The following is a 20,145-nucleotide window of genomic DNA, read 5'->3' on the forward strand; positions in this document are numbered from 1 at the left end:
AGCAGGCCTTCTCAACCACCAATCCTCAACCAGCACTTCAGGGCCTAAGGCCAGACCGCTGGGTGCCCATCTGGCTTCTATTTTCACAGCTGTATTTTTGCGATTGCCACGCTTATGTGAACTAACAAAGTTGAAGGAAAATTAAGGAACTGGCCAGATTCACATAGTTATATTCAGGTGTGAAGAACTTCGAATTCAGAGTTTTCAAACCCAGCAGAGTCCATGCTTTAATGAAAGCAAGAATTGTTAACAGCTATACCCTCGGTGCCATGAGCAGTGTCTGGTCCACGGTGGCAGCTCAGTATTTGGTGAAGGGGTTATGTCACACCTTCTCCCAGAGCGTGGTGTGTGTGTGTGTTGAAGGGATGGTTTCTCGTTTTTTTTTTGTTTTGTTTTGTTTTTTTGAGATGGAGTTTCACTCTTGTTGCCCAGGATAATGTGCAGTGGCACGATCTCGGCTCGCTGCAGCTTCCGCCTCCAGGGTTCAAGCGATTCTCCTGCCTCAACCTCCCGAGTAGCTGGAATTACAGGCATTCACCACCATGCCTGGCTAATTTTTTTTTTTTTTGAGACGGAGTCTTGCTCTGTCGCTCGGGCTGGAGTGCAGTGGCCGGATCTCAGCTCACTGCAAGCTCCGCCTCCCGGGTTCACGCCATTCTCCCGCCTCAGCCTCCCGAGTAGCTGGGACTACAGGCGCCCGCCACCACGCCCAGCTAGTTTTTTATATTTTTTTTTTAGTAGAGACGGGGTTTCACCGTGTTAGCCAGGATGGTCTCGATCTCCTGACCTCGTGATCCGCCCGTCTTGGCCTCCCAAAGTGCTGGGATTACAGGCTTGAGCCACCGCGCCCGGCCGCCTGGCTAATTTTTAAAAAAATTTTTAGTAGAGACAGGTTTCACCATGCTGGTCAGGCCGTCTTGAACCCCCAACCTCAGGTGATCCACCCGCCTTGGCCTCCCAAAGTGCTGGGATTACAGGCGTGAGCCACTGCGCCCGGCCTTTTTTTTTTTTTTTTGAGACGGAGTCTTGCTCTATCGGAGTGCAGTGGTGTCATCTCCACTCACTGCAACCTCTGCCTGCTGGGTTCAAGTGATTCTCCTGCCTCAGCTTCCTGAGTAGCTGGGACTAGAGGTGCCCACCACCACGCCCAGCTAAATCTTCTTTTGTATTTTTGGTAGAGATGGGGTTCGTCATGTTGGCCAGGCTTGCCTCGAACTGCTGGCCTCAAGTGAGCTGCCCGCCTAGCCCACCCAAAGTGTTGGGATTACAGGTGTGAGCCACCATGCCTGGCCAGTTTCCCTGAGTTCTTTTTTTTTTTTTTTTGAGACGGAGTCTCGCTCTGTGGCCCAGGCTGGAGTGCTGTGGCCGGATCTCAGCTCACTGCAAGCTCCGCCTCCCGGGTTCCTGCCATTCTCCTGCCTCAGCCTCCCGAGTAGCTGGGACTATAGGCGCCCGCCACCTCGCCCGGCTAGTTTTTTGTATTTTTTAGTAGAGACGGGGTTTTACCGTGTTAGCCAGGATGGTCTTGATCTCCTGACCTTGTGATCCGCCCGTCTCGGCCTCCCAAAGTGCTGGGATTACAGGCTTGAGCCACCCCGCCCGGCCAATTTCCCTGAGTTCTAACTGCAGTCCATTCTTGTCTCCACCACAACCTGAGCCCCAGGGAGCTGAGTGATGACTGAGTATATATGCATACTACATCTGCTTCACAGAGTGGTCCATGGTGACTTTGCAAGACACCTGTGAGCCTGTCCATAACCCTTGGCAACTTCTGGCACCATGAGGGGCAACTGCAGCTCTCCACCTATAATAAAGAGTCCAGGCTGGGCAGGGTGGCTCACACCTGTAATCCCAACACTTTGGGAGGCCAAGTTGGGAGGATCCTGGGCAACACAGGGAGACTCATAAAAACTTTGTATGTATAAAAGATTCCAACAGTAGGAGGATCTTTAAATCTTTATTCAGCCAATTCCCTTAGGCCCCAGGCCCTGATGATGACTGTCACCCCTACCCCTTTCCCCATAGGAGGCATTCAGCTGAGGCCACCACACATTACATACATTCATACACTTCATGAAAAATACCTGAGGGAGAGACCCTGGCTTTGATTAGCAAATAAGGTATGAACCTGGGCCAGTGCCCACATTTACACAGACCCTGGCCCAGGGACATCCTCCTCATATGAGGCATTAAGGCACTTGATGCACTGTGAGCCAGCACTCCCTGACCTCAGGGTGTGTGAGGAGTTGGCACTGCAGAGAGAAACCAAGACTCTTCCTCAAGGCCTGTGTTATTCTGAGCACCTACCCTTAGCTCTGATAAGGATATCCTGAGACCACATTCAAAATCCAAAACCTTTCCCCATAGATGAGGGCCCTCACCCCTGCAAACACGACCCTGTTCTGTTTGTAGCATCTCCAAGATTCTCACTTCTGAGACACAAATTGAGGAGACTTCTGTCTGCTCCACTCCTGCTGCAGGCCTGGAGCAGCTTCTCAGGGCAGCCCTGGCCCACCAAGGCCCAGTAATGAGGGGCAGAGGGGTGCAAGGGGTGCAGAGCCATACCCGGCTATACCCACAGGTGGACACAGGGGGCAAGCTCCTTCGCTGTTCTCTGGGCTCATTCCCCCAGCAGAGGAGAGCCTCCACGCACACTCATTCCACAGGCCCCACTGGCCCTGTCACACTCACACGGCATACACTTGGTGCTGCCTGCTCTCCGCCTTCCACCTGGGGGTACAAGAGGTCACCCAAGGGGGCAGGCGTGCAGGGCCTCTTGGATCTTCTGGCGGCAATAGGAGTACTTCTGCAGGATCTGGCGGAGGTGCTCCTCCTCCTCCCGCTGCAGGATACGCAGGAAGTTATGTAGTTCAGGCATGCTGAAGGCATCCCACTGCAAGGGGCGAAAGGGGAGTGTACAGGCTGCAGAAGGGATGGCCAAGTCAGCAGACCCTCCCCAGAGAAGACTAGCACCTCATGTTCACACAAGCTAGGACTAGGCTTTCTGATGTCAGGCTTTTGGCTGAATGATCTCTGCTAGGATCCCTGACAGCAGTTTGTATGGAAGATGGGCCCTACAAAATGGTCACCTTACTGAGGCAACCAAATCAGATGTTCCCCAATTACCTGTGGACAGGTCAGGCATATTCTAATTCCACTCCACAGGCCTAATACCTTGGAGCCAGAAAGCTTCCAGGTAAAAAGTCTGAAGGGGGCCTCCTCATGTCATTAGATGGACTCCTGCATCTCCATATTTTCCACACCAGGAAAGACCAAAGCACCAAGACAATTCTTCCTGGCTTCTTGGGACAACCCTAGGCTTTGGCACGAGTGGTCTGGAAGCCTTTGCTTTAGTTACAATGCCTATACACTCCTGGAACTGTTTTGCAGGGCTTGTCCTCCAGCACAATTCCTCCTTCAAGCCTTACTGTAGCTACAGCCCATCAGTCCCATCTAGTGACAACCAAGAAACTAAGGAGAACTATGTACTCACGTTCACCTCCCCAGAGTCATTTTCCTTCAGGACGAAGCTCAGGGCCTTGTCACTGGGCCCTGCCAGGAGCCGCAGCCGCAGGGGCTGCTCATCATCCAACAGCTTCCGCAAGTACACTGTGAAGGGGAAGTAATGATCAGAGACAGGGCCAGCTGCTCAGCCCTTGCATGCACAGGTGCATGTGTATATACTCTCACATAGAGCAGGGTGGAGTGGGAATCCCACCTTGGCCATGACGCTCAGCCCGCTCAAAGAGTGCAAACTTGCGGGGGTCATCCACCACCAAGAACTTTCGCAGCAGGGCCTCAATGACTTCACGTGCCCTTGTGCGTGACAGCACATGCAGGTGCTTGACAGCATCCTTGGGCAGGTAAAAGGAAGTGCGGCGCCTGACACTTGTGCCCCGTCCTGGGCCCCGCCGGGCATCCTGCAAGGAGGGTGGCTTCTTGCTGGAGGGCACAGAGACAGGGCGCACCAGCTTCAGCTGAACCTTGATGAAGCCTGTGTAAGAACCATCCTTGTTCTAAAGAAATAGAGAAATCAAACAATAGTAGGTTCCAGGTGAGATGTCAGTCTACTTGGGGCTAGGCTGGGTATGCACAAATTACTGCTTGGGCCCACCCAAGAAAACCTCAGTTGTGACCCTCTGGGTATCAGGCACACAGCTGGGTACCTGCTCCTCCCCACACTCCTTTCCTGCACAGTCAACTCACCAAGCTCATGAAGAGGTTGCTGTTGATCTGGGCATTGTACTCCTTGATCTTCTGCTCAATCTCAGCTTGAGAAAGGTCAGGTGTCTCCCACTCCACGGGCTCGTCCTGCAAGATGGGCCAGCATGGACACAGGGCCCTTGAGGAACTCAGAGCTTCTCTGAAAAATGGCTTCTGGGGCAGTCCTTAGAAACTGACTGCCTTTGGCCCCCCTGTCTCTGATGTATCTATACATAGCTGCCAGCTGGTGCCCACCCTGAACCCACTACTGCTCCTGGTTCTGCATGCTATGGGTGGATAAGGGAAAGGCAGAATCATTTGGCTTCTCTCTGCTGCCTGCCTAGGGCCTCAGCACTGAATGTAGCCCTAAGGATACCACAGAAGCAGGGGCAACTGAAGGAGCATGGCCAGGGGACAGGAACAGGTGAGGGACTCTGAAGAGGGACTCTCATTTAAAGTAAAATCTGGCTGGGTGTGGTGGCTCACATCTGTAATCCCAGCATTTTGGGAGGCCAAGGTAGGAGGATCACTTGATCCTCAGGAGTTTGAGACCAGCTTGGGCAACATAGCAAGACCTCATCTCTACTAAAAAAAGAAAAAAACAATAGCTGGGTGTGGTGGTGTGTGCCTGTAGTCCCAATTGCTCAGGAGGCTGAGGTGGGAGGATCGTTTGAGCCCTGGAGATTGCAGCTACAGTGAACTATTATTGTGTCATTGCACTCCAGCCTGGAGAACTGAGTGAGACCCTGCTTCAAAAAACAAAAAACTAAAACAGGCTGGGCATGCTGGCTCATGCCTGTAATTCCAGCACTTTGGGAGGCCAAGGCGGGTGGATCACCTGAGGTTGGGAGTTCGAGACCAGCCTGACCAACATGGAGAAACCCTGTCTCTACTAAAAATACAAAATTAGCCAGGCGTGGTGGCACATGCCTGTAATCCCAGCTACTTAGGAGGCTGGGACACGAGAATTGCTTGAACCCGGGAGGCGGAGGTGGCAGTGAACTGAGATCGCGCCATTGCACTCCAGCCTGGGCAACAAGAGCGAAACTCGGTCTCGGAAAAAAAAAAAAAAACGGTAAAATCACACCTCAATTGCACATTCTGATCACAGCACCCTAGTTGAGTTGGAGTGAGGGTTTGTCCTGGAGAAAGCAGCCCATTTTTATCCTCTGCCCCAGCACAGGGCCATGACCCACTGCAGGTGAGAAGAGTGGAGAGTGGTGCACATCAGTAGTCCAGCCACCAGTGGAAAGAGTAGTACTTGGAGCCAGCTCTCCACGTCTCATACATAATGAGAAAAATCACTGTGACATGATGTTTAACCTTGACTCAAGCTGCACATAAAAGCAGCTTTAGGCCAGGCTCCAATCTGCCAGAGGTACACAGGAAGCTTCCTGGTGGGTTTCTGCACCTGCCAGTGCTGTCCGGGGATTTGGCCGAAAGATTTTTTTTTTTGAGACGAGGCCTCACTCTGTCGCCCAACCTGGAGTACAGTGGCTGGATCTTGGCTCACTGCAAGCTCTGCCTCCTGGGTTCAAGCGATTCTCCTGCCTCAGCCTCCCGAGTAGCTGGGACTACAGGCGCACGCCACAACACCACCCAGCTAATTTTTGTATTTTTAGTAGAGATGGGGTTTCACCACGTTGGCCAGGATGGTCTTGAACTCCGGAGCCCTCAAGTGTTCCACCTGCCTTGGCCTCCCAAAGTGCTGGGATTACAGGCTTGAACCACTGAACCCGGCCCAAAGATTTTTAACTCCACCACTCACTCCCCATCTCATCTAGGGACTAGATTCTTGCCGGAAGGGTGGAGTGTGGGACAGGGCAGCCAGGCCTCTGAACTGACTTTCTTCTCCCAGACTCCCTTGGTTGGCCCCACTGCATCAGCCTAACTTCCTGTTGATGTCAGACAGGCCCTAGTTAGAATGGGAGTGTCACAGACACAGCTAAGCTCAGCACTGACCAATATTTTGTCCCAGAAGAATTCCCACACGGTTTCCTGTAGAATGATCTTGTGCCCAGCCCAGGAGAGCCAGGGTTCTCCCTGACTCTGCCCTGGAGTCCCCTTAAGCGCTTAAACCATCTGATGGGGACAAATGGAGAGGACAGATGAGGGAGCAGGGTGGAGCCTTTTAGCAGAATGCTCCTCACCCAGAACCCGCTGCTATTCTGCAGCCAGCAAGGATGTGGGGCTGAAAACTGAGGCCAGGGCCTCACAGGAAAAAGGTAAAGGGGGAGGGGTGGGAACTGAAGCTCATTTGCTTCCCCAAGTATCCAAAGGTCTCCTGGATGGAGAACAGCATTGGAGTGAAAACCCCAGCACAAACCTTACTGGGGACAGTGGGCAACCTTGTCGGGTTAGTAAAAACAAATGGTGTGGCCCTGGAAAAAATGAGGGCCAGAGGCTATGAATAAAGCAGTGGATGTGTTTATTCAGTACACCAATGGGAAGAAGCACCCAGATGGGAGGAGTACTAGGGGTAGGAGAAATGCCAGGCAGATTCTAGTGCCAGGGCAAGAAGGAAGATCACTTTGTTTGCAGAACAGGGAGGGCACAAGGATGGCTCTGAGCTCCTACCTAAGAATGAGAAAGCTTGCTCCTTCTTCCCTTCCTGGATGACCCAGGAGCCCCGGGTTGGGATGCAGTGACCTCATTTCCAGCCCCTTCCCTTCTGGAAATGAACCTCCCTATCTTCACTCAGAAAACAAGGGACTTGGACTAGAGGCACTACACAGCCCTTCCAGGATTCTAAAGGAGGAAGAGTTTCTTCTTCTGTTTCCAAAGCTGCCTGCTAGAAGAGGACTTCAACAGCCATCCCAGTTGGACGTATAGCAGGACCATGGAATTTCCCTTCTGCACCATAGGGACCCACCCTCCACTCTACCACTGTCCATGAAAACTGTTTTTGGTTTTGTTTTTTGAGACGGAATCTTGCTCTGTTGTCCAGGCTGGAGTGCAGTGGTGTGATCTTGGCTCACTGCAATCTCTGCCTCCTGGGTTCAGGCAATTCTCTGCCTCAGCCTCCCAAGTAGCTGGGATTACAGGTGCCTGCCACCAAACCTGGCTAATTTTTTGTATTTTTAGTCGAGATAGGGTTTCACCATTTTGGCCAGGCTGGTCTTGAACTCCTGACCTCATGATCCACCCACCTCAGCTTCCCAAAGTGCTGGGATTAAAGGTGAGCCACTGCGCCCGGCCTAAAACTGATGGTTTTATTTTACATACGACTTGGGACTTCTCAGCCTCCTTTTCTTTCTTTCTTTTTTTTTTTGACAGAGTCTTGCTCTCTCGTCCAGGCTGGAGTGCAGTGGCCCAATCGCGACTCACTGCAACGTCCATCTTCTGGGTTCAAGTGATTCTCCTGCCTCAGCTTCCCCAGTAGCTGGGATTACAGGTATACAACACCATGGTCAGCTAATTTTTTTGTATTTTCAGTAAAGACAGGGTTTTGCTATGTTGGCCTGGCTGGTCTTGAACTCTCGGCGTCAAGTGATACGCCTGCCTTGGCCTCCCAAAATGCTGAGATTACAGGCATGAGCCACCAAGCCCAGCCTTCTTTCTTTTTTTTTGAGACAGAGTCTTACCCTGTCACCCAGGAAGGAGTGCAGTGGCGCGATCTTGGCTGACTGCAACCTTTGCCTCCTGCTTCAAGTGATTCAGTCTCCCAAGTAGCTGGGACTACAGGCACACACCACCATGTCCGGCTAATTTTTGTATGTTTTTTTTTTTTTTTTTTTTTGAGACGGAGTCTGGCTCTGTCGCCCAGGCTGGAGTGCAGTGGCCGGATCTCAGCTCACTGCAACCTCCGCCTCCCGGGTTTACGCCATTCTCCTGCCTCAGCCTCCGGAGTAGCTGGGACTACAGGCGCCCGCCACGTCGCCCGGCTAGTTTTTTGTATTTTTTTAGTAGAGATGGGGTTTCACTGTGTTAGCCAGGATGGTCTCGATCTCCTGACCTCGTGATCCGCCCATCTCGGCCTCCCAAAGTGCTGGGATTACAGGCTTGAGCCACGCCGCCCGGCCTTTTGTATGTTTAGTAGAGACAGGGTTTCACCATGTTGGCCAGGCCGGCCTCGAATTCCTGATCACAAATGATCCGCCTGCCTCGGCCTCCCAAAGCATTGGCATTAGAGGTGTGAGCCACCGCACTTGGCTTCCTTTTCTATTTTTGAGACAGTCTCGCTCTGTCACTCAGGCTGGAGTGCATTGGCACGATCTTGGCTCACTGCAATCTCTGCCTCCCAGGTTCAAGTGATCCTCCTGCCTTACCCTCCCAAGTAACTGGGATTACAGGTGTGTGCCTCCGTGGCTAGCCCTCCTTTTCAATTGGTTAGTGTCTTGTGGTTTTCCCACCTTCCCACAGTGGAAAATGGCTCAGGACTGAGTGACATGAAGACAAGCCCAGGGGTTTACACTCAACCCTTGCACCCAAGCTCTGGGCTAAGATTTTGGGGTGCTGAGCACTACCCCTTTTGTAAGGAATTTTGTAAAATTTTATCCAAAGCATCACTCACAACTCCACTTTCTTCACTTAAATAAGGATTTCCGCCCCATTGCTGCCAGGCATACTGAGCTTCACAGTCCCTATTTCTTTTTCCTGGTGCCTGGGCCTGGTTCTCTGAGCCTGGTGGTCACACCCATGGCATCTGGCACAGAGTTCTCTAATAATGGGGATACCTAGGAGGTTCCGAGACACCTTACAGTCCTGGGTTAGTAACCTGGATCTCTTTCCACCTCTTTAGGCATTTTATAATCTACCCTTCCCCCTTCTTGTGGGTAAAGTGCTCCTGAATGCTTATGGTCCAAAATAAGACTTCTTTCCTATCCATTTCCAAATCTTTCTCCAGATCCACCCTAGAGGAAGGGATCAGAATCTTTCACATTCCAGCAGCTGGTGACAGGCCAGAACAGGGAAGAGGTGAGGGCTCAGCTGGCTCCATAAAGGAGTGCAAATGGAGGAGCAGGATCTCTCTCTGCCTCTCAGTTTTCCTAAACATACTTCTCAATTCCTGGCGAGGACTCCTCCCTCTCCACTTCCTCCCCTAGTCTCCCCAAGGAGGGAGCAGGAGCATCTGAACGCGGAAATCGAGGTGCTAGTCCAGACTGCTCGGTCGACTTTAGTCATAGCTTGATAATGCCCGGCTCAGGTCTACCACAAGCCACACAGCTGCTTTCCCTGTTCAACCTGTCTGTGACAGAAACCATGGGGGCCCAGGCAACCAGTATCGAGGCGGTGGAATCGGGGTCTTACACACGGTTCTGCGGGCAGGCCACCGGCCAGGACACGCGGGGAGCCACGTAGCCGGGAGGGTGGGGCTGCCCACCGACCCAGGACGCGGCAACGGACCGGGGAGGGCGGAGCTCCAGCAATCGCCTCCCGCCCCCCGCCGGCACCCCCGGGCTCCCACCTGGTCCCGGCGCGGCCTGCGCGCTAGCGAGGTTCGCGCGGTGAAGTACTGCTCGAGCTCCGAGTCCGAGTCCTCTTGGCTGCAGTAGCCACTGCTCGTTGTGCTGCTCCAGGTCATCTCGAAAGAAGGCGTCTCCGCCTCGCCCATCGCCGCACCCGCCCGTCCCCCTGGTCCCGCGCGTCCGTAGCCGCCAACCACCGCCCCGGTCGCGTGCGTGCGTGTACGCGTGTCAGTGTGCGCGTGCGCCCGGGCCAGCGCCGCGCCGCAACCGTTAAGACTGAAACGTAGATCGCCGGGATCTAGCTCTTGTGTCATTGGGGGAGGAACGCCGGGGCGGGGACACGCACACTTAGCCCCGAGGAATGACCTCATCGCTCCGGCAGCTCCACTCAGAGACCCCACCTACCACAGGGAACGGGGCGGGGGCCAGCGTCCGCGCAAGCGCACAAGGGTGGCCTCTGGCCGGAGGCGAGGGCGGGAAGATGCGGGAAGTGCGCGTGCGCGGAGCCTGCGTCCGCCTTGGCCGGGGTCTGCTAGCGGCCGGGGTCTGCTAGCAGCCGGTGGAGGCCTTGCGGAGCCGGCAATCCAGGCACCCCTCTCAGCCCTCGCTCAGAATTAGCCTCTCTCTGCTGCCGGGAAATCGGCACTTAGAACGCTCCTTGCGCGCAGCACCCAGGCAGTCTTCGAGAATGCCTGCGCTGTGGCCTGCCCGTCCTCGCCCTTCCCATACGCCCTCGGCCCCGCGCTCACCACGTTCGTGTCCCGCTCCACCGCGGGTTCCCAGCCCAGGTCCCGGGGCCCGCAGCAGTCCAGGCAGACGAGCGCGCGGCAGCGGTAGTGGCAGGTGAACTTGCAATCTGCAGAGAGGCCTAGCCGTGAGGTGGAGGAGCCCCAGGTCGGGGAAATGTCCCGGAGATTGAAGGGAAGCCCCAGGAGGAGGGCCGTTGCCCGCCAGGCTCCGCAGGCCCGGCTTCAGTGTTTTACCTCACACTGCTATGCGGACTTTAATGTTGGCCACCCTGGGGGTCTGGAAACCGGCCGGAAGGCCACAGCAGAGGCCTGCTCAACAGTTGGGATCTCTGTCGCCTAGCACAGAGCTTCCCCTTTCCTCATTGGCAATTAAAAAAAAAAAAAAAACCAAAAACCGGAGTCTTGCTTTTGTCACCCAGGCTGGAGTGCAATGGCGCGATTTCGGCTCGCTGCAACCTCCGCCTCCTGGGTTCAAGCGATTCTTCTGCCTCAGCCTCTCGAGTACCTGGGATTACAGGCGCCCGCCACCACGCCCCGCTAATTTTTGTATTTTTAGCAGAGACAGGGTTTCACCATGTTAGCTAGGCTGGTCTCAAACTCGTGACCTCAGGTGATCCACCCGCCTCGGCCTCCCAAAGTGCTGGGACTACAGGCGTGAGCCACCGCGCCCGGCCCTTCATTGGGAACTTCTATGGAATACATCTGCCCATTTACTTGAAGGAAAAACTAAACACCTTTAACCTACCTCTGCCCTGTGGTTGTCATCTGTCTGTACTCCCCTCAGACCAAAACATTGGTCTCTATACACGCTAATCCTTCGCCTTCACTCTCCCATCTACCCACTTCAGCCAGGCTTGCCTCTCCCTCCAGGAAACTGCCCAGGACAGGGTCCTCAGCGATCTATGTGCTGCCAAATGGAATGCAGTGTTCCATTCTCCATTCTCACCCACTCAGCATCATTTGAAGCTTGCTCCCTTTGACTCCCAGGGGCTACACTGCCACTTTTCCTCCTACCCCCCTGCAGCTCCTGCTCAGCTCCTTTGCAGATTCTGACTCAACTTCCGTATCTCATGATGAAGTCTGGGCTCAGTCCTGATCGCTGGCCTGGTCTGTCTACACAGTCTTCTGCCCCAGATCCACAGCTGAAACACTGACCTAAACCCTCAGATTAGATCCTCCGTGCCAGTACCTTCACTAGGATGTCTAAAAGACGTTTCAAGTGAACATGGCCAAAATTTAATTCCCTTTTCTTCCACCTCACTGCTACCCTTGCCCAGCTTCCTCTTTGCAGCAAAAATGGCCACTATGCTCCCGGTTACTGGAAACAAAAACCCAAACTTATCGTTGATTCCTCCCTTGTCTCTACCTCTGATAAACATGCCCAAATCATCCTGCTTCTTATCTCTATGGCCACTTTATTTCTCTTTGAGAATGCTGCAGTGTCCCAGCCTTTTTCTTCCTTCCTTCCTTCTTTCTTTCTTTTTTTTTTTTTTTGAGACAGTCTCAATCTGTCCCCAAGGCTGGAGAGCAGTGGTGTGATTTCAGCTCACTGCAACCTCTGCCTCCTGGGTTCAAGCAATTCTCCCACCTCAACCTCCTGAGTAGCCGGGATTACAGGCACCCGCCACCACGCCTGGCTAATTTTTTTGTATTTTTTAGTAGAGACGGGGTTTCACCATGTTGGCCAGGCTGGTCTTGAACTCCTGACCTCAGGTGATCCACCCGCCTCGGCCTTCCAAAGTACTGGAATTACAGGCCTGAGCCACCGTGCTCGGCCCTTGTTTATTCTTTGTATTCTGTCACAACTTTGTGCTCCCCCCAGCTGAATTTGTGATGTCCTCTTGTACCAGATGAGAGGGTCTCCATGCACATACAGACCTGGGACACCATCTATCCACTAGTTCCTAAATAGGTCAGAGCACTGATGCTCAACCCAGACTCCATGTTACAATAATTTGGGGATTTAAAAAAATTTACTGCTGCCTAGAGTCCACTCCCAGCAGCTGATTCAATGGGTCTGAGGTGGGATCCAGGCTAGAGGGTGGGAGGGCTGTAAAAGCGCCCCTGGTGATTCCAGCTGGTGTCTAGCTAGGGGAGAGCAACCTTTGCTTGCTGACGATTCCCAGGGGTGCAGAAGGACTGCTGGGTGTGTGGCTGCCTTCCATATTTTAGCTTCTGATTCAAGGGTATTTGCTAAATACTCAATAAAACTCCTGCTTGCAGGGGGCACACCCAAGGTTCTAACTTTTTCCAGGCTCCCTCCCATAGGTGGGTAACTTCCCTTCACCCCAAAGGTTCTGGAGGGGGTCACAGTGAGTGAATGTTTGAGAAGAGGCAAGCCTGGGAAGATGGACTCCGAGGACAGTAGGCACAAACCCTTTCTCAAGAAAGGCCAAGGCATTTTAAAGATAAGAAACTTGAAATCAGCATATTTTTACATATAAGCTGCCACCTCTGCTCATCTGTGCCCCATATACGAGTGGAGTGCGACAAGGGATAAACCATTTTCGCGCACTCTTCAGCGATGGGGCGAAAGTAACGGACCTAGTCCTCGGGAGCTGTCCCCACGGACCACCTCTGCCGCGACTTGACCCGCGGCGACGGCGCTGCCCCTTGGCTGCCCCTTCCACTCTCGTAGGCGCGCGGGGCCCGCTACTCACGCGCGCACTGCAGGCCCTTGCGCACGACGCCCCAGATGAAGTCGCCACAGAGGTCGCACCACGTGTGCGTGGCGGGCCCCGCAGGCTGGAAGCGGTGGCCACGGCCCGGGACCAGCTGCCGTGCGGGGTTGCACGCGGTGCCCCGCGCGATGCGCAGCGCGTTGGCACGCTCCAGCCGGGTGCGGCCCTGCCCAGCGCGCCCAGCGGGTGCCAGCTCCCGCAGCTCAATGAGCTCAGGCTCCGCCGACATGGCCCGGTCGGGCCGGTGCTTCGCTGGCTTTGGGCGCTAGCAAGTGCGGGCCGGGCGGGGCCACAGGGCGGGCCCCGACGTCAGCACCGCCCCCAGGATCTAAGCTGGGAGGCGGGAAGGAGCTGAGGAGAGCCGTGCAATGGAAACCTGGGTGCGGGGACTCTGGGGCCCGAAGGCGGGGCTAGGCGCGCTCTCGCAGAGCCCCCGCGTTGCCCTTCCTTCCCTCCTTCGTCCGCTCCACACACCCCACCCCGGACGGCCACAAAGACGGCGACCGCAAAGCACCACACGGAAATACCCGTGTTTCTGGAGGCCAGCTTTACTGTGCTAGAGGAAGAGGGTCCCCACATCCGGCCTTCGCCCTCCTGGCCCAGTTTGCTGAGGCAACGCACTTGGCCTGCCCACCAGGTGGGGCAGGAAGTCTCGAGCCTTCCCTTGGGGTGGGGAGGAGGGGGATGGGTCAGCAGCTTTACCGCCGGCTCTGCTCTCCACTGCGGAGACTGGGGCTCCGGCAGAGGCTGGACCGTGATCTTGAGGTTCAGGGGTGCATTCTGGGTGGATTCCCTTGGCATAGGTGGTTGGCCCTCAGCAACTGCAACCCTCATTTGGCTCTGTCACCCTGGGCTGCCAGGACACAAGTCTTTCCATGCTTTTCCCAGTGCTTGACTTGGCACTCCCTGCAGGCAGGTGGGTGTTGAGGATGGCAGTGCATGTGGGGGATGTGGCAGTAGGACTTAGGGGTCCAAGGTCCTAGGATACCCTCACCTGCAGCAATACCACTCATTCTGGCATCGCGAGCAGCGCTTAGAAGCCTCTGCACTGCAGTAAGCACAGCGGGGCCGCTCTGGAGCCACTGCCTCTAGCACATCCAGCCTGTAGGTCTCAGCCCACCTGGGGGAAAGTCAGGAAGGTCTGACTGGCCCTGGAAGGTGGGGGCATCCCTGCCCACATCCATGCCTCCTGCATCCCATCCACTCCTGCCTGTTCCACAGGACTTACCTTTGTGCCTGCAGCCGCAGGTCCTGCTCTGAGGGGCTGAACACATGTTGGAGCTGGTGCTTGGCAATTGCCTGCCACTTGCCTCTGTTTTCTCGCTCCAGCCGCTCCCAGATTTCTGGGATCTAGGGAAAGGAGTGGAGAGTGGCAGGAAGGTGCTGGTAAAGTAGGACAGTGGTCCTGAGGAGCTAACTTTCCAGTGTCTACCTGTTCCAACACCAGGTCCTTCTTAGGGGGCTGGGTTTCAGTCAGGGCCAGATGGGCCAGGAAACTCTGCAAGTGGGCCAGGTTGGGCAGCTGGTCCAGTAGTGTGTCTGTGAGGAAGGCCCGAAGCTGCAAGAGTGTCCAGTGGAGGCCAGTGTGATGCAGGTGCTGGCCAGGGGGCCACGGAAAAGGAAGGGGCTGGGTTGGGCTGAGCATGCCTGTGGGGGTCCATGTCCCACTAGCTGGTGTGTCACCTGAGGCCCAAGGACTGAAAAGAGCACGGGGGTTGAGGTGGGTGGGCAAAGATAAACAGCAGGGACAGGGTTAGGGTAGGATGGGGAGGGCGGTGCTGGGGCTGTGGGGGCTGGTGCAGAGGGAGTCCGACCTTGAGTAGCTGTCCCTTGGCAAAACTTGTGAGGCAGTAGCGCGCCTGGGCCTCAGGGCTTAGCAGCAGGTTGTACAGGGCTATCCACACTTGCCCGTCCAACTTGCTCAGCTTTTGCTGCTCTGAGGGGGCCACAGTATGCCAACGGCTGCCCTCGAACTGCTGCAGCTTGCCTGGGGAGAGGAACCAGCGCACTGGGTACAGGCATTGCGTTCTCTTCAAGTGAGCCAGCTGTGGGGGCTGGGAGACTGACCACTGCCTGGGAATGGTGGGAGAACCTGGGCCACAGGACTTGCCCAGGCTATAGTGCTGCTGACCCCAGAGTAGAGTGAGTCTCAGTAGTGGACACATGGGCCTGGCCTGCTGCAGAGCTCAGGTCTAGGCCAACCTTGGCTGAGGCATCCTGGTATCCTCAGATGGGCTTGGGGACGGGGTTTGTCTTCGTGTGTGCAAACTGCCCCCTCTATCAAAAAGATATCCTGAAGCAGTAGCCTGGGGCTTAGGCTGGTGTGGGAGGACCCTACCTCCTTCCCGCCGGTTCCAGGGACTATGCTCCAGCAGTTCCACCAGGAGGCAGGGCAGGTTGTGTGTGCTAAGCATACGGCTCAAGGTGCTGAGAGAGAGGCTAGGGGCAGGGACGTTGTGAAGGAGGTGAGCAGAGGCAGGCTACAGGCCCAGTCTTCCAGCCCTCCACGGTAGGCCCAGGCCCAGTTGGACTGCCCACCTGTCCACACAGTCTGTGATGTAGCGCAGTACTGAGAGGGCCTTCAGTGCAATCTCAAATTCCATCAGCTCTGCCTGCTTCTGCAGCTCCTGCGAGGTCACACAGTGTTCATGCTGGGCTACTCTTGCCTGTGCAGGCTCTGGGGAACCCAGACCTAGGCTTTCACAATCCTAGGTAACCTCAACCCACCTGCATGGGGTTGCTGTCCTGGGACCCCTCCCCTTCAGGGGGGCCACCACAGCCACTCCGGGCCACCAGCAGAGTCAGTTTGCGGTGGCAATAGTCTACCAAGTCCAAGACAGTGTCTTCTGCTGACTCACACACCTCCTGGGGAAAGGGGGAGGGAAACTTTCTGTGTCTGATGCCCTCCCCACACAGATACAACCTCCCTTCCTGCCAGGCCCTGACCTGAAACTGTGGCCCATGGGCAGAGATAGTCCCTCACCTTGTGGAAGAACACTGTCTCCAAGAGGTTGATGATGGAGGCCTCGTGGTGCACCTGACAGACAAAGAGAGGGACAGGGCCTGTGGTAGGGATAGGGGCTACCAGCTCCCCTCCCCAGTCCAGAGCCCTCTGAAGGAGTGGGAGGAGGTATGAACCAGGGGCCCAGCTCACCACCATGTAGATGGGAAAGGTGTTCTGGGGCTTGAAGTCCTCCACCCTGCAGAGCACGGGGAACACCTTCTGCTTCCACATCTCCACTGCGATCAGCTCCTCCACCAGCGTTGGGACCTTTGAAGGATGGGGTAAAGGACAGGGATGAGATGGGCCTACCTTTGCCTGGCAACCCTCCCATCCCCAGCTGGGCTCAGCTCAGCCCAGATCTCCCCAAACACTGCTGGGCCCCTAAACTATCCCAAACCCCATGGCTATCCTTCCTGACTTTTCTCTTGCATTTCGGACCTTCGTTTCCAGCTGCTCCCAACACCTCTGTGGATGTCCCTCATGCTTATGTGACTGGCTCCTGCCCAGTTCCCAGACTGCCTTGCCCTGCCTGCACCTGCCCCCTTATCCTCTCCCCGCCCATTCAGGCGTCCCTTTCAAGTCAGCCCTTCTGCTCATGCCCTCCCTCTTGTCCCTGTCCTGTGGTTCTCTAAGGCTCTTGTGTGCCTTGGCCTCACTCTTACTCAGGACCCTTCACAGTGCCCTGTTCTTTTATCCTATCCCCTTGTATGAGTTCCACCTTTCTCTTGCAAAGGAACTCTTTTTTTTTTTTTTTTTTTTTAGACAGAGTTTCACTCTTGTCACCCAGGCTGGAGTGCAGTGGCACGATCTTGGCTCTCTGTAACCTCTGTCTCCTAGGTTCAAGCGATTCTCCTGCCTCAGCCTCCCGAGTAGCTGGGATTACAGGTGTGCACCACCATGCTCAGCAAATTTTTGTATTTTTAGTAGAGGCAGGGTTTCACCATGTTGGTCAGGCTGGCCTTGCACTCCTGACCCCAGGTGATCCACCCGTCTTGGCCTCTCAAAGTGCTAGGATTACAGGCATGAGCCACCACGCCTGGCTTTTTTTTTTTTTTTGGTCAATTGATATCTCAGGTCATCTGCTGGTGACACTCCCTGGTCCATGTTCCAGCCAGCCATCTCCCTGGTTTCTAACTTTCCCCTCTCATGTTAGGAAGGCTGCCTCCTTCTATGCCAAAGTTCTACTTCCAGTTAAGTTATCTCCCCTCCCTCCTGCCCTCCCCACCCCTTCCCCAGCCTTACAGTCAATTCACAGATGCCTTTAGCATTTGGGCCTTCCCCTCGAAGCCTAAGCTGTTTTAGGACCTACAGCTTTCTCCCTAATCAACTCATGCCCTGTACCCAGCCTGGTGTGCCAGAGTCCTGTCCAACAGGGACACAAAATGAAACATGTAACACATTCCTCTCTCCCCTTCAGGGAGGACAGGTGTACCAGGCCAGAGGGGAAAAGCACACAGGGGACTCCTGAGGGTTAGAGTAGGTGAGGTATGGGGGAAGGCAGGAACCCTGCCTGTGACCTCGGGGTACCTTCCCATGGGTGACCAGCAGCTCCTGAATGGGCTCGCCCTGGCTGATTGTGGCATCGAGGATGGCTTGCATGTTCAGCTTCTCCAGGTTCTCGTGCTGCTGGTTCCACCTGCCTCAGAGGGTGTGTAAGTGCATGTGGGTCCACGTGTGTGCATTTGGAGTGGGGATGGGGGCTGGATCCTATTGAAGCCTAACCTGATCCTGAGGGGACACAGGGGGCTCAGGAGCAATTATATTCCTGTCTCGGAACACTCTGCTCCCCCATTTGGGAGCCCCTCCACACTGGGCAGCCCCTCCCCCCATGTCAGGCTCCAGCTCCCCCACTCAGGGACAATGACTCCGTGACTCCGCCTGACCCGGGTGCCTCACCCTTCGGAACCCATCTCGCGTAGCGGGAAGCTGCGCAGACCCCGCACCAGCACTTCAGCTTCCCCGGGCAGCAGCAGTTCCAGGTCTCCCATATCGAGGCCGGGGTCCGGCGGATCCTGGGCAGCAGCCGGGGTGGGGATGCTGACACACTCGGGGACGACGGACCCCGACGGTGCCAAAGTCTGGGACAGGACAGTTGTGGGACGGTTGGGGAGCGTGAGTTCTCGCAGCCATGGAAACGGGTTAGCCGCGCCTGCGCAGTGCGGCCTGGGCTCCGCCCCTGGAGGTGGCTCGCGCCTAAATCCGGGCGGGTCTCCAGCCCGCCTCGCCTACGGGGCTGCCAATCGCCACAGTATTTGGATTCCCACAGCTTTCTCGCGATGTGGACCACGAGTCTCTCCTGAGCTCCAGATCCTTGTGGTCTGGACTCTGCCCTCGGACGCCAAGTCGGCTTGCACGGGGATGGGGGTAACCCCGACCCCACGAGCTCCTCCTGCGGCTGCGGCATCTTGACCCACCCGCTGCTCCACCTCCTCCTTATGGCTTCCTGGTTCCTCTGTTTCTCGCGTCCCGGCTCCATTAGTTGGCTCCTGAAATACTGCCAGGGCGCACGACTTCTCTCCATCCTCCCTATGTCCAGACTGTCATCACCTGTCGTGGGTTAACTGCGGCAGCCTTTTCTGTAGACTTACTTCCACGCTTGATCCTCACGGACAGCCCCGGAGCCTTAAAAGTGTGTATCAGGCCGGGCGCGGTGGCTCACGCCTGTAATCTCAACACTTTGGGAGGCCGAGGCGGGCAGATCACTTAAGGTCAGGAGTTTGAGAGCAGCCTGGGCAACATGGTGAAACCCTGTCTCTATTAAAAGTACAAAAATTAGGCCGGGCTGGCTCAAGCCTGTAATCCCAGCACTTTGGGAGGCCGTAGACGGCTGATCAATGAGTCAGGAGAGATCGAGACCATCCTGGCTAACACGGTGAAACCCAGCCTTACTAAAATACAAAACTAGCCGCGAGTAAAGGGCTCGTAGTCCCAGCTACTTGGGAGAGGCTGAAAGGTGAGAATGGCGAACCCGGGAGGCGAGCTTGCAGTGAGCTGAGATTCGCCACTGCACTCCAGCCTCACATGAGCGAGACTCCGCCTCAAAAAAAAAAAAAAAAAAAAAAAAAAGTACAATTAGACAGGTGTGGCACACACCAGTTGTCCCAGCTACTCGAGATCGGGAGGCAGGAGAATCACTTGAGCACAGGGAGGCTGAGTCGGGCAGGCATGATTCCACCACTGCACTCCAGCTTGGACAACAAAGGGAGACTCTGTTTCAACAAAAAAAAAAAAAAAAAAGTGTATAGACATCATTCCCTCGCATGAGAGGGGCTCTGCAACTACCTCTGGCCCTCAAAATGCTAGGTCGGGTGCTGCTTACCAGCAGCTCTGCAAGACCTACTTCTTGCCTGTCTTGTACCTCGGGACTTGGATTCTTTCCTCTCCTCCTTGTTCCCTGGACCTACCTCATACATTCCAAAGAGGTTTTTGCCTCAGGGTTTTGCACTTTGCCTGGAATACTCTTCCTTCAGGGCTCAGTTTACATCTCAGTATGGCCTTTCTTGGCCGTTTAATCCAAAGCAGTCCCTGCCTCCAACCCACTTTTTTTTTTTTTTTTTTTTTTGAGAGTCTCAGTCTGTCACCCAGGCTGGAGTGCAGTGGTGTGGTCTCACTCACTGCAACTTTCATCTCCTGGGTTCAAGCCATTCTCTGCCTCAGCCTCCCAAGTAGCTGGGATTACAGGCACCCGCCACACACGCGGTTTTTGGTATTTTTAGTAGAGACAGGGTTTCACCACCTTGGCCAGGCTGGTCTTGAACTCCTGACCTCGTTATCCACCTGCCTTGACCTCCCAACTCACTCTTGATCACATCTGTTCCTTTTTTTGAGATTGAGTCTCCTGTCACCTAGGCTGGAGTGCAGTGGCATGATCTCGGCTCACTGCAACCTCTGCCTCCCAGGTTCAAGTGATTCTCTTGCCTCAGCTTCCTGAGTAGCTGGGATTACAGGTGCGCACCACCACACCTGGCTAATTTTTTGTATTTTTTTAGTGGAGATGGGGTTTCACTATGTTGGCCAGGTTGTTCTTGACCATCTGACCTCAGGTGATCTACCCGCCTCAGCCTCCCGAAGTGCTGGGATTATAGGTATGAGCCACAGCA

The 20,145-nt window shown here is 55.1% G+C and overlaps 2 protein-coding genes across 6 annotated transcripts; both read right to left on the reverse strand.

The window, feature by feature from the left end:
• Window positions 1–1,938: 1,938 nt before the first annotated feature.
• Window positions 1,939–13,451, reverse strand: RASSF1 (Ras association domain family member 1). Of its 4 annotated transcripts, none has more exons than XM_003894378.5 (6): window positions 13,021–13,451; window positions 10,361–10,467; window positions 4,207–4,311; window positions 3,719–4,016; window positions 3,494–3,609; window positions 1,939–2,893 (listed from the first exon to the last, which is right to left on the reverse strand). In XM_003894378.5, exons 1-6 carry the CDS (start codon window positions 13,268–13,270, stop codon window positions 2,747–2,749), a joined length of 1,023 nt encoding a protein of 340 aa, XP_003894427.2. In that variant the 5' UTR covers window positions 13,271–13,451; the 3' UTR covers window positions 1,939–2,746. The 4 variants fall into 4 exon arrangements, with proteins under 4 accessions (XP_003894427.2, XP_009198971.2, XP_021790063.2 ...); XM_009200707.3 differs by having other exon boundaries at window positions 9,611–10,467; window positions 13,021–13,038; XM_021934371.2 differs by lacking the exon at window positions 13,021–13,451 and adding an exon at window positions 9,611–9,887 and having other exon boundaries at window positions 10,361–10,455.
• A 122-nt stretch (window positions 13,452–13,573) lies between these two features.
• On the reverse strand, window positions 13,574–18,477 carry ZMYND10 (zinc finger MYND-type containing 10). Of its 2 annotated transcripts, XM_021934369.2 has the most exons (12): window positions 17,942–18,477; window positions 17,573–17,681; window positions 16,196–16,312; window positions 16,025–16,078; window positions 15,769–15,906; window positions 15,580–15,668; window positions 15,380–15,480; window positions 14,856–15,028; window positions 14,474–14,599; window positions 14,270–14,391; window positions 14,036–14,161; window positions 13,574–13,947 (listed from the first exon to the last, which is right to left on the reverse strand). In XM_021934369.2, the coding sequence occupies exons 1-12, from the start codon at window positions 18,031–18,033 to the stop codon at window positions 13,872–13,874; spliced, it is 1,323 nt and encodes a 440-aa protein (XP_021790061.1). In that variant the 5' UTR covers window positions 18,034–18,477; the 3' UTR covers window positions 13,574–13,871. The 2 variants fall into 2 exon arrangements, with proteins under 2 accessions (XP_021790061.1, XP_009198974.1); XM_009200710.3 differs by lacking the exon at window positions 17,573–17,681.
• Window positions 18,478–20,145: the final 1,668 nt, after the last annotated feature.

This window comes from Papio anubis, chromosome 2 (genome assembly GCF_008728515.1).
Source record: "Papio anubis isolate 15944 chromosome 2, Panubis1.0, whole genome shotgun sequence".
NCBI lineage: Eukaryota > Metazoa > Chordata > Mammalia > Primates > Cercopithecidae > Papio > Papio anubis.

Excerpts from the sequence above, each read along its gene's own strand:
- RASSF1 (XM_009200707.3), bottom strand. The coding sequence starts at position 9,982 with ATGAGGTCATTCCTCGGGGCTAAGTGTGCGTGTCCCCGCCCCGGCGTT. Across the intron at positions 4,312-9,610 it reads GCAGGCCGCGCCGGGACCAG|GACGAGCCCGTGGAGTGGGA; the intron begins GTGGGAGCCCGG and ends CCCATCTTGCAG. Across the intron at positions 3,610-3,718 it reads GGCTGAGCGTCATGGCCAAG|TGTACTTGCGGAAGCTGTTG; the intron begins GTGGGATTCCCA and ends TCCCCTTCACAG.
- ZMYND10 (XM_021934369.2), bottom strand. The coding sequence starts at position 18,033 with ATGGGAGACCTGGAACTGCTGCTGCCCGGGGAAGCTGAAGTGCTGGTG. Across the intron at positions 15,669-15,768 it reads AGGACAGCAACCCCATGCAG|GAGCTGCAGAAGCAGGCAGA; the intron begins GTGGGTTGAGGT and ends GTGACCTCGCAG. Across the intron at positions 15,481-15,579 it reads ATCACAGACTGTGTGGACAG|CCTCTCTCTCAGCACCTTGA; the intron begins GTGGGCAGTCCA and ends CCCTGCCCCTAG.